The sequence below is a fragment of the Passer montanus genome, unplaced genomic scaffold (assembly GCF_014805655.1).
Source record: "Passer montanus isolate IOZ18808 unplaced genomic scaffold, ASM1480565v1 scaffold18, whole genome shotgun sequence".
In the NCBI taxonomy this organism is placed as follows: Eukaryota; Metazoa; Chordata; class Aves; order Passeriformes; family Passeridae; genus Passer; species Passer montanus.
This window is the reverse complement of record NW_024365381.1, coordinates 16,982,498-16,995,771: the sequence shown is the minus strand read 5'-3', so window position 1 is coordinate 16,995,771 and position 13,274 is coordinate 16,982,498. Positions and strand designations below refer to the sequence as shown.

The following is a 13,274-nucleotide window of genomic DNA, read 5'->3' as shown; positions in this document are numbered from 1 at the left end:
TAGCAAGTTGAGTGACATGCTCAATAGGCAGGAGAACAGACCCAATCCTTAACAAGAATTACTCAGGAAGACTGGAAACTCGAGCAGGGGCAGCAGCCAAGGATGGGGGAGAACAACTGGAGTTCTCACAGCAAGGAGGTGCCCTCCAGCCTTGAAAGTATCTCTTTGCAACTCTTGGCTATGGCAAAACAGCTAACACACCTTAAATGAACTTCATCCTATCTCCACCTCTGGAGCCCCCCGCTCACTAGGTGACACCACAAGCTGCAGTGCAAGGACACTGGAGTATGGCACATCAGCACAGTCCTTCTGCTTCTTCACTTCAAAGCTGGGCATAAACATTAACCACTCATTTGTGCACCTCAGTTTCTCACCCAGCCAAGAGGACAGCGTCCTTGTGAAGACAGCCAGATGCTCCTCTGGTAACTAATACTGTCAGAAAACCAGATTTACAGCAGCTCTGTGATCCTTGTGATTTCCAAGACAGGGAAGGGCCCCTGATCCCAAGCTGGACAGAAGGTAAGAGTTGGCAGCAACACTTGGCACCAGAGTCAGGTAAAACATTCTAAGAATCAAGACCATGTGTCAAATTTGCATATGTGAGGGTTGAGAAAAGTTGTGGGCATTTCATATGTCACAGTTACTCAGCTGAGAAGCTTCTCTGAGAATTACAGCTGTTTGAATGACCATAAAACAGGTAATGGTTGTTTCCAACAGGAAAGTGACCATTTGCCCACCCAGATAAGGGAAACCAGAACTAGTAGCTGGGAGCAGGACATCTGAATTCTTTAGCTAGTTACCATGGTTTGCTTGTAATGTAGAATAATGTTTTTGATACCCCAGTGTCTCCTCTATTTTATAGAGGCCAGAACAGGGAAGTTCATTGCCTACAGCTCCAAACAGAGCCTTTATTAAGCCTCAGACTAGAACCCAGGTCTCCCACAGGTAGGCAACCTATTACCTACATGCCAGACTCTCTCTTGTTCTCCCTTGTAATCCTCCCCAACAACGGTTACTTATGCAGCTCTCACTGCCCTGCCTCCTCCTCACTGCCCCATCACCATCAGCATTTAAGACTGCCTCATGACTCCCATTCTATTACCCCTTCCCAGAATTTCCCACCCTTTTCCTGCCTACTGCCTCCCACTAGCAACATGCTCTCCAACGCAAAGCCCAACCCCACAGACTTGGAATTCCTTAATGCCCATTCCATGTTATGCCTCCATTTTATGGAAGCAATGTTAGCAGCCTTGGGGAAAAGGTTTTCTGAGGACTTTCCTGAAAAACAGTTCACGAGCACCTGACACAGCAGCAGTGACACCACTGTTTCCAGCACTGCAAGTCTTGCCATAAGAAAGGAATCATTGGCTGCTGGTAATACCAAGACCTTAGAGGTCTACAGATGTGTTCAGACCTGTCATTGTGGAAGGATCCTCATTCTTTCTACAGCGAGGAGAGATGAACAAGCAGCAGGTTTGCCCCTCTCTCCCCATACATGCTATGCTAACACAAAAGCTGACAGGCTGCAGAAATCTTTGTGTTAGGTAGGCAGGATGACTCAGTTGCACTCATGTGGCTGCAGATGTCTTAAATCTCGGCCAACGTAACTTTTGACTTGAGTAGGAAAAACAACACCATTTTAAACCCAGACAAGCTAAAAAAAAGTTTCACAGCATAGTTCCCTCTCTGAGTAACAGTTATCATCTCAAGTCAAGCTGGAGATTGGCATGAGGCTGACACACAGAGGAACAGAAAAAATGCACAGACCAGCAGCAAGAGAAAATGAATTATGAGCCACTGAACAGATTTTCCACACTTTTTGTGACTGCCAGAAAAGAATTATCCCAGGAAGGTCAGATTCTAAACATGCTCTTTGTACTGAGAGCCCTCCTCTCTCCTCTAGGACTTGTTTATGCCTATTAGAGCAAATGCTTTCCCCTTTCTTTTTCCTGAAGGGTAAGTGTGAACTGAGCAGATGACACAATCCAACTTTAGACACAGTCTGCCTGACAGATTTTTCTGTCTTCACTTTCTGAGAGGGTATTATGTACTATGGGAAAAAAAAAAAGTCAAACCCAGCAGCTGTAATGCAATCCAGGAGAGTTTAAGAGCAATCTGAGAAAGGCATTTCTAGAAGTCTACTGCACTAAAAAGGAAGGGAACAGAGGTTACAACAACTCCAAAGACCATTAGCATCCTCAGCAAGTACAAAGCCACCATCTGACTCTCTCCAACCTGCCCACTCATCCACAAGGTCTTTCAAATACAATTGCTGGCAGGATGTGCAGAACTTTCAGCAATATTTAACTGTCCCCCGGAGAAGCTTCCATAGCAAGCTGGTAGGAAGACTGAGGACAAAACTACCCACAGACTAACTGGCTACAGTATACCCTATTATACAGCCCGGCATAGACCACAATGGCCTTTCTGCCAGTAAGAAAAACACTTTTCCATATGCCAACTCAGCATCAGGGAATAGATTCAGCACATCACACTGCCCTCAAACAAACAGACTGAGAATGCTGAAGAGAAGCAAGCAGCAAATTCAGCAGGCAAGGACAGATGACAAGATATTCTCCAGCCTTTCCTTCCAACTGCTTCACAGGGACCGCCTAGAAAGCTGACAGAGTCTGCACATCTGCATACTCCATATGACCTCTACAGAGATGCCTGGCAGCCATGTTCAAATCCTTGCCTTCGGAAATGACTTTCACTCAGTTCTATGACTTGCACTCAGACACTTCCATGTATTTCTTATGTAAGCACTTAGATTGGTTTGCTGCAATTAGCTAAATTACTAGGAAAAAAACCACCCAGATAAGGAAATCCCCTGAACAGCAAACAGTCAAAGACTGGGAGAACAGTTGTAGGGGCATATAATTTTCTGTGTGCTTGCCTTCCTTTTGTTCTTGCCTGCTGCATTCACTGGAAACCACTGCTGAAAAGTACTAGGCTATAAGAGCAGCACAGGGGAGCTATCTTTATGTTCCCCTAAAACAACTCAAGCCAGTTACTGCCCCTGCAGAGCACAGAGAGAAGGGAAGAAGCTGTGATTAACTGCACAAGAAGAAATGAGGCCAGACCTTACCATAAGTGACCATAAGCAGCAAAAAGTTGGCATTGCGGAGCAGGCGGAGGATTGATTGCACGTAGGAATACTCCACAGCTGGTCTTGACTGGATCAAGGCCTGAGCTCGGCTTGGAGGGTTTGGGGGCTTCGCTTTGAAGACTGAAACCAGACACAAAGTACACCTGTTTATAATGGTGCAGCTGAGGGGCCTGAGCACACACTGTACCATTTGAGGGATGGCAGAGGGGCTGCTAGAAGCAAGTGTACAAAACACACCATTTTCCTTAAGTTTTGATCTCCATGCATTAACGTATCCAGGAAGAGGAAAGAACAGCTCTCTTCCAGCAGTGGCTCCTGTCAGCTTCCCAAGGGAAACATCTTGCCTTCAATTAGATTTTTGTGTAGGCAGTGTCCAGCAGCACCAAAAGAGTTCTCAGGACTATTACCAGCCTTCGTTTCTAGAAGGATGACCATCCAGGCACAAAAGCTGGCTACAGTATACCCTATTATGGGTATACTCATATATAGGTATATATATATGTATAGTATATATAATATATATATTATACCTATATATAGGTATAAATCCTATGTGGATTTACAAATGACAAAGTGAAACTGGACAAGTCAGTTGACAAAGGTGGCTTTGTTTCTAGAAGGATGACCACCCAGGCACAAAAGCGTTATGTGGATTTACAAATGACAAAGTGAAACTGGACAAGTCAGTTGACAAAGGTGGCCTAGTGTTCTGCAGTGGCCAGTGCCCGGGAACAATAACCTTTGCCAAGTTTTATTTCAGGCCAAGCCATCTGCTGCCCCTTACTATCATGAAAGTAGCAGCCAGAAATCCCAGTCACAGGTGCTACTGCTGTGCTAGGTGCTAGACAGGCATTTTTGTACTTTGTCTGTTCCCTGCCCCACAGTATTTGAAGTCTACATCTGATTCAGCCATCAGCAACATGAACAAACTGGAAAAAGAAGCCTATCAAAAAAAATTGCATGGAATTCAGCAACTAAACTCAGCTCTCCAGTGAGCATGCCAATCTTTCATGCTAAAGATCTGGCTTCGACTTCATGTGTTATGGAATTGCACCACTTGTGTCCTGCTGCTGTCCTTCATGCTTTTTTCTCTCTACTCATAACTAGAAACAACTTGTTCCTGTGATGCCATATAATCTGCCTCTTTCTACTCTTAAGGGGTAGGCAAGTCCCAGACATAACGCAAGACCCAGCACCCTGTTTGTGTGTATGAGTATGGAAGATTTCTATTAGTTTTTTTAAGGACTTACTCATGCCTGGAATTTGTTATGCAAGCAATGGACAAAACTAACAATTTGGCAGGCTTGCTGACAACCTCCCTTTTACATGTGCTGTTCATCAAGGGTTTGAAGCAGCAAGATCTAGTATTGCATGAGCCTGTCAGCTGCATGGCAGGACACCTCCCCAGATGGCCTGCCCAGCCCATCTCCTGGCACACGGGCCCCTGTTACACACTGGCTGATCTCAGTCCCATCTGGTTTCACCTGCACACTCCCACCTCCTTACCTATGATGACCAGGATGAACAGGGCTGATGCCACACCTGCAATCATGAAGAACATGATGCTGATGTGGTAAGCCAGCTTCTCCACATCCTCCACATTAGGGATCAGAACTGGAGGGACCAGGAAGCCTGCAGCGATGCCAAGCTGAGGAGAGAGAAGGGATAAACAGAGGCATGACATGAAACCACAACAGTGCCACTACCCTACAGCTCAGTACAGGCTCAACTGAGCCTAATCCAATTTCACAACCAAGATTAAAATCTTCTTTACCACCCAACAATTAAAAGTCAGATACCCATTTCAAATAAGCCATAAGAGATGTTTCCCCACTGCCATTACAAATATCAGGATATTCAAGGCAAGGTTTTACACCACAATTTAGCAGAATGAATACCTGGCTTCACCAAAGTGGAGGTCTTGCCTGCCCTGACATTCCCCACAAATATATGTTCCTGTTCACACACACATCCCATTCCTTACCTTGCCCCTGCTCTAGAGCTGGCCTCACCATCTGGTAATCCAATTTTGCTCATTAAAAATAGCAAAAAATAAGACCATCAAAACCAACCACAATATTTGCTGTCTTAATGAGTTGAAGCAATTTATTTTCCAACCACATAAGTGCAAGGGCTGAGACACCTGACCACTCTACATAACTGAGATATTAATCTGGTTCAGCCACCTTTGATACAGTTTCAATGAGCAGCCTCGCAAGACAAGGCTCACCATACGACCACCAGGAGAACCTAGAAGAGCATCAAGGGTGAAAACAAAGAGTTGATGGCACATATCCTAGAGGTCAAGGTTGTTTTAGTAATGGAGCTTGGCAACTGTCCCTGGAAAAACTGTACCGAAAGCAAGGACTAAGGAAGACAGGTTCTGTGCAGCCCATAAACCTCATGGAAGCAAGTCAGCACAGAGCAGGAGACCCAAGAGCCCTGTAATCCAGGCATGATCTTGGACAACCTTTCCAGGCCGTGAGGTGTTTGTAAACCTTACTTAGGAAAGGGTGGGGGGCACATGCAAAACCTGATATATGAGACTCAATAGGACTATTCCCTCAAATGGAAAGGGGCAGTATTGAGAGTCTCTTCCTCAAAGGTTAACACCTCACTGGAAACTGACCTTTTGTCTTACCACTGTTTCATTCTTGGAAGAACTAAGCTGGATTCCTGTGCTAGGTATTTCTTGGCTTCCTTCTCTCTGCAATCACATGCTAGCCACATGAGCTGCTGCACAGCAGCAAACCAACAGGAGAGGAGAGACCCACGCTTTATTCTGACCTCTGACACAAGTTTCTCCAGGACCACAGTTGAGATTCAATCTTTTCCAGTCTCTCTCCAGCTGCTCAGTCCTGAAAAAGGATCTATCTGATATACCTAGCAGAGAAGTTATTGAGAGTCTGTGTTGCAAATTGTTTAGAAATCTTTTGCTGGGAGGTCCTACAGTCATCACTTACCCAATGGGTCACAGACTCACCCAGCTTTCTTGAACTACTTGCTGGCCTTTTCAGAAGGATTTTCCCAGACACCTTTTCTAACCATAAAGAAATGTTTTGTGTTTTCTCTTCTCCTCCCCCAAAACGAAGTAACTTTTATCCATTAGAAGTTCATTATATCTTTCATAAGAACCAGGCAGCAGAATAGACAAAAAAACCCACAGCAATAGGAGCTACATTTCATATTTCAGAGCGATTCATGCTATTAATTCCGTGAAGATAAGGTCCTTTGACTTGACTAAAACTGAAGATTTCCTGAACAACATTCACAGACCCTGGATCATTCATACCATTTTTAGCTCATGACTTACACTTTAGAGACTAGTAAATGACAGAAGGAATGTATTCCCTACCTGAATTTTGTGAAGGACCAGTCACAACAACAACATAATATTCAATATTCAAGTGTGCACATGAACAAGCAACAAAACCATGAACAAGTAGCTAAGAAGGTGGTATAAATGTACCCTAAGTCTTGAAATAGAAAATGACATCTCTAAGGTTAGCTGCTAAAAGTCTCCTGAAGGAAGATAACCAGTGGTGTATCAGCATAAAAATTGTAAATGAATGATCAATGGAGGAGTGCAGGAGTGGACCTCCACCTCAAAGAAAACTACGAGTCAGCAACAGGAACACAGAAGCCCTCTAAAATTCCATAAGTACGTATAAATGTTGACAGAGGGGACCACCAAATACAGAAGGTCAATTAAAGTGTTAAAAGACAGAGAAATGCTGCAAAAGCAAAAAAACACAACAGTTAGAAATTTTGACAATGCCCTTGCAAGCTAAATAAGTGTCATGACAGGGATGATGCAGAGACTGCATTTTTGGATTCCATAAATACCCTTTTCTGAGGAAAACTTGTAAGAGGCAGCACAATTTGTGATTTCAACCCTGAACAGCAGAGCATGACTATGATCAGTATTACAGAATGGTTCTGTACTGGACTAAAATTCAGCTGCCTTGCAGCAGTGACAAAAAAAGGAAACACCCTCCAAAACAGTACAGCAGTACATAACTCACAAGAGGATGGTGCCTAAAAGGAAAAAAGTGTGTTAAATGGAAATGAAGAAAAGCCTAAGAAATTAAATGCCTTCAAGTGGCACTAGGATTGTGCAAAGACTGAGTCAGAGGCTCACTGTAAGCCTAGAGAATATTAGTAAAGTATTTTAGAATAAAGGAACCACAATTTAGTAAAAAAAAAAAAAGACACAAAAAACTACAGAACAAACAAACAAAAACCCCCAAAAAACACCAAAGAAAACAACTAACCACCAACAAGAACATAAACCACCCAGTTCTAAAACTGGACATTATTCTTTCAAGCAAAGAAAAATGACAGCAAGCTGGACCAAGCTAAAGCAAAACCATAATTAGGCCAAAAGAGGCACCAGAACAGCTTTACAAACTAAGTCAAAACTCTTCAAACACAACAAAATCAGGAAACCTGATAGAAGGGTCTAAAGATGATCAGTGTGGAAGGAAGACATTCAAGAAAGAGGTCTTGGACCATCATTCATTACATGATGTGTTATAAGTAGAAGATATTACTCAATTTTTTAAAAGTAATTTCTTCTATGAGGCATCAGGACCAGCTGGTATTCATCTAGAAGTTCAAAAGAACAAGTCAACAGAAAATCCATACTACTTGCACAAAAGCATATCAAGCGGTCTGTTACCAAATATTCAAATTGGGAATGGAGGAAGAGAAAAGTGATGCTACTTTTTAGGAGGTTCAGCCTAAGCAGAAGTCCCAGGAAACCCAGAGACCAGCAACCAGCTGGTTTGGCCAAGTGGACAGAAAATGTAGCAATCAAAAGATCTATGCTTTGATAAACACCAATACAACAGGCTTTGCAGAAACCATTATTTCAATATGGTCTTAGCAAGTTCCCAAGCCAAGACGTTGGAGAGTGAGTAGGATACACTCCAGATTCCCTCTGGATTCACCCAGTGAAACTCTTTTGAGGAGATGCTTGTTCCAGAGCTCTGGGCAACACAGCATCCTCTTATACTCTTGTCTGGGTATCAAAGCTCTGTCCTTGGCCCTTCCTCCTTTTCTAACTACAGGTGCCCCTCAAACTGTAACCATGACATTTCACCAGAGCAGCTGAACCTTCTGACTCTATAATTCATATATCAGGAGCTGAAGAGAGCAGACAGCCGTCCCCTTCTCACACCCTGTGCCTCCCAACTGCACATTGGCTTCCCAATACTTTGCTGTCAGCATAGGTCCCAGCCACATAAAAGGCTACAGGAGAATTGAAAATGTCCAACTGAGGTGCTGTTTAAGCAGAAGCTGCCAGCTCCTACACAGTAAACTTCTGTATGGATCAGTGTCCAGAATATTCTTCCATACCAGTGACAGCAAAATTAGAAGAGCCTGTTGAAATCCAGATAGTCAGGAAGCCAATGTACATTTTTGCATAGTTTACGCAACTTACTTGCAGTGTGTTAAGAAAAAATAAGGAAGTACACAAGTTGTGGAAGGAAAAATTGTAATCAGCCTTGTGATAAGACAGGGCTTGAGCTCAATTTACTTTTTCGCTAATGTGGGAGATGCTTCCTTTCTCCAAACCCCACTTGCACAACCAAAGCTCATCTGCAAACAAAGCAAACTCCCTTCCACATTACACTTCTGCTTCTGTGGCATCATCTCATAATGCTTAACTCCCCTGCAGAACTTAATCCAAAGCCAACTTCTGTGAGAGAGAAAGGGGAACTGCCTTTGGTGTATGTCTGGGAAGGGAGCACCAGATGAAATGGGTAGAAAAAGTTCATCTCAGGCTCTCATGTCTATTTATAGAAATGGAGGCATTCCTGCAAAAGCCACACTGCTATTTGGTCAGCACACCCTCCCACACTGAGCCACATCGAGGATCTTGGAGAGTTAGCCACACAGCACTCCTTGAGATCCAAGTGCTCTGATCCACCCTGCCCTTTTTTTGTCAGGGAGAGAAAGGAGACAGGGCTGGAGAATGTTATCCATTAACTACTGTCACTACAAGCAACTATGCCAACATTAACTACTGCCACTAAAATCTTCTCTATTCTGACAGCTTAAGCTCTGAGAGATACAGGGCCAAGCTGTGAGACAGATCACCACCTGTCCATTTTTCTAACAGGGAATCATTTGAAGGATGGGAATCCTCCAGCAGAGACAGAGCAGGCAAAGCAGATCTATAAGTCCACTCAAAGACTGGAAGACAGGGACTCCACAGGACATGATACATTTCCAAAATGCTTCTTAGACTTTAAGATGCTGCCTTCCCTGAAGGGCATACGGTACAGAACAGAGTTCTAAGAGTTATCAGGGAGGCATCAAACAGCACAAGCTCAGCACAAACAGCACTGTAGGATCACCAGCTCAAAAGCAATGGCCATTCAGATGTTGCAGACCCAATTATATGGCAAAACCCACCTCAGCCACTACCCCAGGCAGACTCTTTTCCCCCAATTCAAAACAGATGAAAGGAACCACCAGGAGTAGGAGAGAGAACATTTCCCGGAATTTCATTCACAGCTTATCACCAGGTTTGCCCATTTCAAAAGCCATCACCTAATCACTTCAAGACTGGCACACCCAGCAGGCTGCAGAAACCACCTAAAACTTCTGCCTCCGGCTGTTTCTATTATGGAAGCCCTAAATCTCTAAAGTCACATCTCAGTTGCATCAGAACAGGGACAGATCCTAAGATCAGTAAGGTGCTGAATGATTTTTTCCCTAAAGTAGAGCTTAATATAAGGCTGAAGTTTTCTTTCCTCCCAAATCACATCACTTTTTTTCAAAGCCCTGCTTAAAAAAAAAAGGCAAAATTACTGCAAAAAGATAAGTTAATGGGCCCACATCCTTACTCACAAGCCTATCAGTGCCTTGTTTCTTTGTCAAAACATCTGACAGGCAAACTTCATTCTATACTTCCCCACACATGAGCTTCCATAATAAGGAAAAATAATGGAAAAACATCTATCTATCTTCCTGTTAAAACATGGAAAAGTAAAATGTCATGAAAACCAGCAGTGGGTAAACAAGAGAACGTGATCACATCCACAGGTGTTCACACTCTTCTAGACGCTCTCCAGCACTGATTCAAGAGTGCTCAATCTAACCTGTTTTTGCACTTCAGATATCATAGCTAACATATGGCTAGAAACAAGTGAGGTGATTCTAATACCTTACTAGGGACTGTTTTTTTAAAGGGCATTTAACACCTACTCTGATTGATTCAATCATTTACTCTTCAGGGCTAACTTTGAACTTGAAGGTTACCATCAGTCAGCAAGCAGAGGCAGTGTCCTGAGCAAACATGGCCCTGGCAGACTGAGGAAACAGCCAGCAGACAGGGCTTCCCTCAGGACAGCACTGCTGAAGCAAAGCCTGGGGCCAAGAAAGCAAGAGCAGAAAGGGCTGGTATAGCAAATAAAGAAACAGTGACACTTCTCTGCTTCTTCATGCAGTTGCTTGCAATTCTTAATGGAGATGGACAATAGTGCTTGGTATTCAATAATATAAATAATTAAACAAAGTGACATGGCAAGGAAAGGAAAACCATACAGTTGTAGAGAAACGAGCATAGGGAATAATTTACCATACTGCAATTACAAAACCACTGTACTATACCCTTTGCTAACACTCCCTAACACAGTCTTTTACTACAGTCAAGAAAAACGTATGCCTCTATTTCTTCCCCCGCCCAAGCTCACCAGCAAACAAAATAGCTAGTTTTCATTCACTGGGATTATGCCTGACTATGGGAATAAATAGGTCTTTCCTATGGAGTATGCTCTGTCTTTAGTCACTACCATTTCTGACTTCTCTGATTCTCTAAAAGGAAAGCCTGGGCTTACAAAGCAAAGTCTATGTACTGAACTGAGGTCTCATTGTCATGTCAGTGCAACCGCCAGAGCAGCGTGGAGCACCAAAGGGGTAGCTAAAGTTTGCTTTTCACAACCATTACACTAAACCACTCCTTTTGGGATGCTGATGACTCCACACAGCACAAGCAGACAGCCTCACTGTTTGGATTTCTAATGAACACTGTTGAGTAACTCCACCCGAATAATTTTTTTTAAGTCTGACAGCAAAATACTCAGTTACTTATTTGTTCATGCCAAGTTAGATGCCTTCCACTCTAAAGATTAATTTAAAAACATGTGAAAACCAGCCCCCTAGAAGGGATGATGAAAGCAAAAAGGAAAGCTTAGGTGCACTCAAGTAAAGATAAGTATGTTTTCTCTTTCCTAAAGATGTAAGGCAGTCCCCTTAATTCCCTAGTGCTGTTCTGCAAACTTCTGTTCCTCAAACACCATGTCCAAGCATTCACCTCTTTTTACCTCAGCAGTATGTAAATAAATACAGAAACACAGGAAGAAGCAGTCTGCATTAGGGGTTACCTGAGTTGGAACCATTGAAATCAGAATGGCAGTGACTCACAGGCTGAACGTGAGTGGGTGGAGCACAGAGTCCCATGCAGGGGAGTACACTGCATCTCAAAGCAAGGGGCACAGGCCCAGCAGCCAATGCCACGTTCCACTTTCCTCTTCTTTGGGTCAGGGCTGCAGAGCCAGGCTCACTTCACTCATGCCTCACTGCATCAGTATTGGCTTATTCACTTCATTCAACTGAATGAGCAGGCGTTCCGGTCCAAGGGTCAAGAAGATATTTCCCCGATCCTTACAAAGCTGTGTAAAAAATTATCTCCTCTGCTACAAGAAAAGACACAGCTTGAGCAAGTGTGGGTCACTGGCCTCAGACACCTGTATTGATAAGGAGTGCTTGGGGAGCTGATCTCACACTAGCATGATGGACCTTTTCTTTTTCTCAAAGCAACTGCTTGTGGAAACACTGCACCTACTCTTAAGAGGTACGGAAGTGCTAAAGTCCTTTTCCTCCAGAGCCCAATGACAATGCTTTCAGCAGACAGCTAATCTCCTTTGTCCCATCTAGTTGTCAGCAGGAAGAAGATATTGCAGTGTCAAGTCCAGATGCAACTGCAGATTTGAAAGACACTGCCTGAAGCAGTTTCTCAGCACTGTGCCTTCTCCCCCAGGCCATTCATAAATCTACTGAATTACAGCCCTGGAGACTCACACACACAGGAAGCGGAGGGCACTGGAGAAGAGCCTCAGCCAAAGACCTCTCCAAGCCAGAATCACACCTAATCCCCATGCTGCCCCGAACTTTATAGATGGAGGTCCCATTTGCCTCTGCCACCACCATCAGCTCTTAGGCTAACACCAGTGGCACCCTTCCAAAAACCAGATGCATTTTCCAGAGGGAATTTCATGTAAGTTAGTGTTACCCCTGTGGCTGCCCTTCAGGCCCTGTGCATCTCTTACCCCTCCCTGGTTTGCTCCCTTCGCACTTCCAGTGTCCAGCCGAGCAGGTGACAGCCCGCCCCACAAGCACAGCCAGCCGGGGTGCAGCTGCCCATTACCTGGTTCCCAAAGACAGCAATGGAGCAGGCGGTGGAGACCTCCTGGGAGCCAAACCAGACGGAGGCGATGCGTGAGGGCATGCCCAGGATGAAGACCTGGGCCAGGCCACAGATGACCTGTCCCAGGACAGTGACGGGGAAGAGGTGCGGCTTCAGGCTGCCCAGCTTCACCCAGGCACCCACGGCATTGAGGGCCGAGCCAGCCAGGGCGATGAGGCGCAGGCCCCTCTTGTCCAGCAGCCAGGCGACAGGGAAGAGCAGGGGGATGTAGATGAGCATGTAGCTCATGGAAAGCCAGTCGATGGCAAAGGCGCTCACGCCGTAGAAGCGCACGAAGACGTTGCTGATGCTGCCGTACTGGATCCACTGGAAGGCGTTGCACAGGGAGTAGCTGCAGAAGAGCAGCAGCACGGCCCAGCGACGCCGGGACAGCTGTACCTCGGCGGCGGCATCACCGACCCCTGCCGCCGCAGTCGACAGATTCGGCGCCCCGGCGGGCTCCTGCAACACCATGCCGGCACCGGGAGCCGCAGCCGGCCCGGCCCGGCCTGGCTCGGTTCGTTTTGGGTCAGGTCGGGTCGGGTCCCTACCGGCACCACCTGCCCAAAACACCCCGCCCGGCCGCCCCTGCCGCGCTCACTGGCGGCCGCCACACGAGGAGGTTCCCCCGGCCCGGCCCGGCCCGCCCTCCGCCCCGCCCCGCCGCGAGGCCGGGGAGGGCCCGGG

The 13,274-nt window shown here is 45.3% G+C and overlaps 1 protein-coding gene across 6 annotated transcripts in view; it reads right to left on the bottom strand.

Moving 5' to 3' along the window:
• The window catches only part of FLVCR2 (FLVCR heme transporter 2), a 32,466-nt gene extending 19,259 nt beyond the window's left edge, over positions 1–13,207 (bottom strand). For all 6 annotated transcript variants that reach the window (XR_005627125.1, XR_005627124.1, XM_039705557.1 and 3 more), the window contains exons 1-3: positions 12,549–13,207; positions 4,616–4,757; positions 3,089–3,229 (exon numbers count right to left, since the gene is read on the bottom strand). Coding sequence is in view for 4 of the 6 variants with exons in the window: in XM_039705557.1 (XP_039561491.1) it covers positions 3,089–3,229; positions 4,616–4,757; positions 12,549–13,061 (796 nt within the window). In the remaining 2 variants the exon portion in view is untranslated. The remainder of the gene's footprint in view (positions 1–3,088; positions 3,230–4,615; positions 4,758–12,548) is intronic.
• Positions 13,208–13,274: the final 67 nt, after the last annotated feature.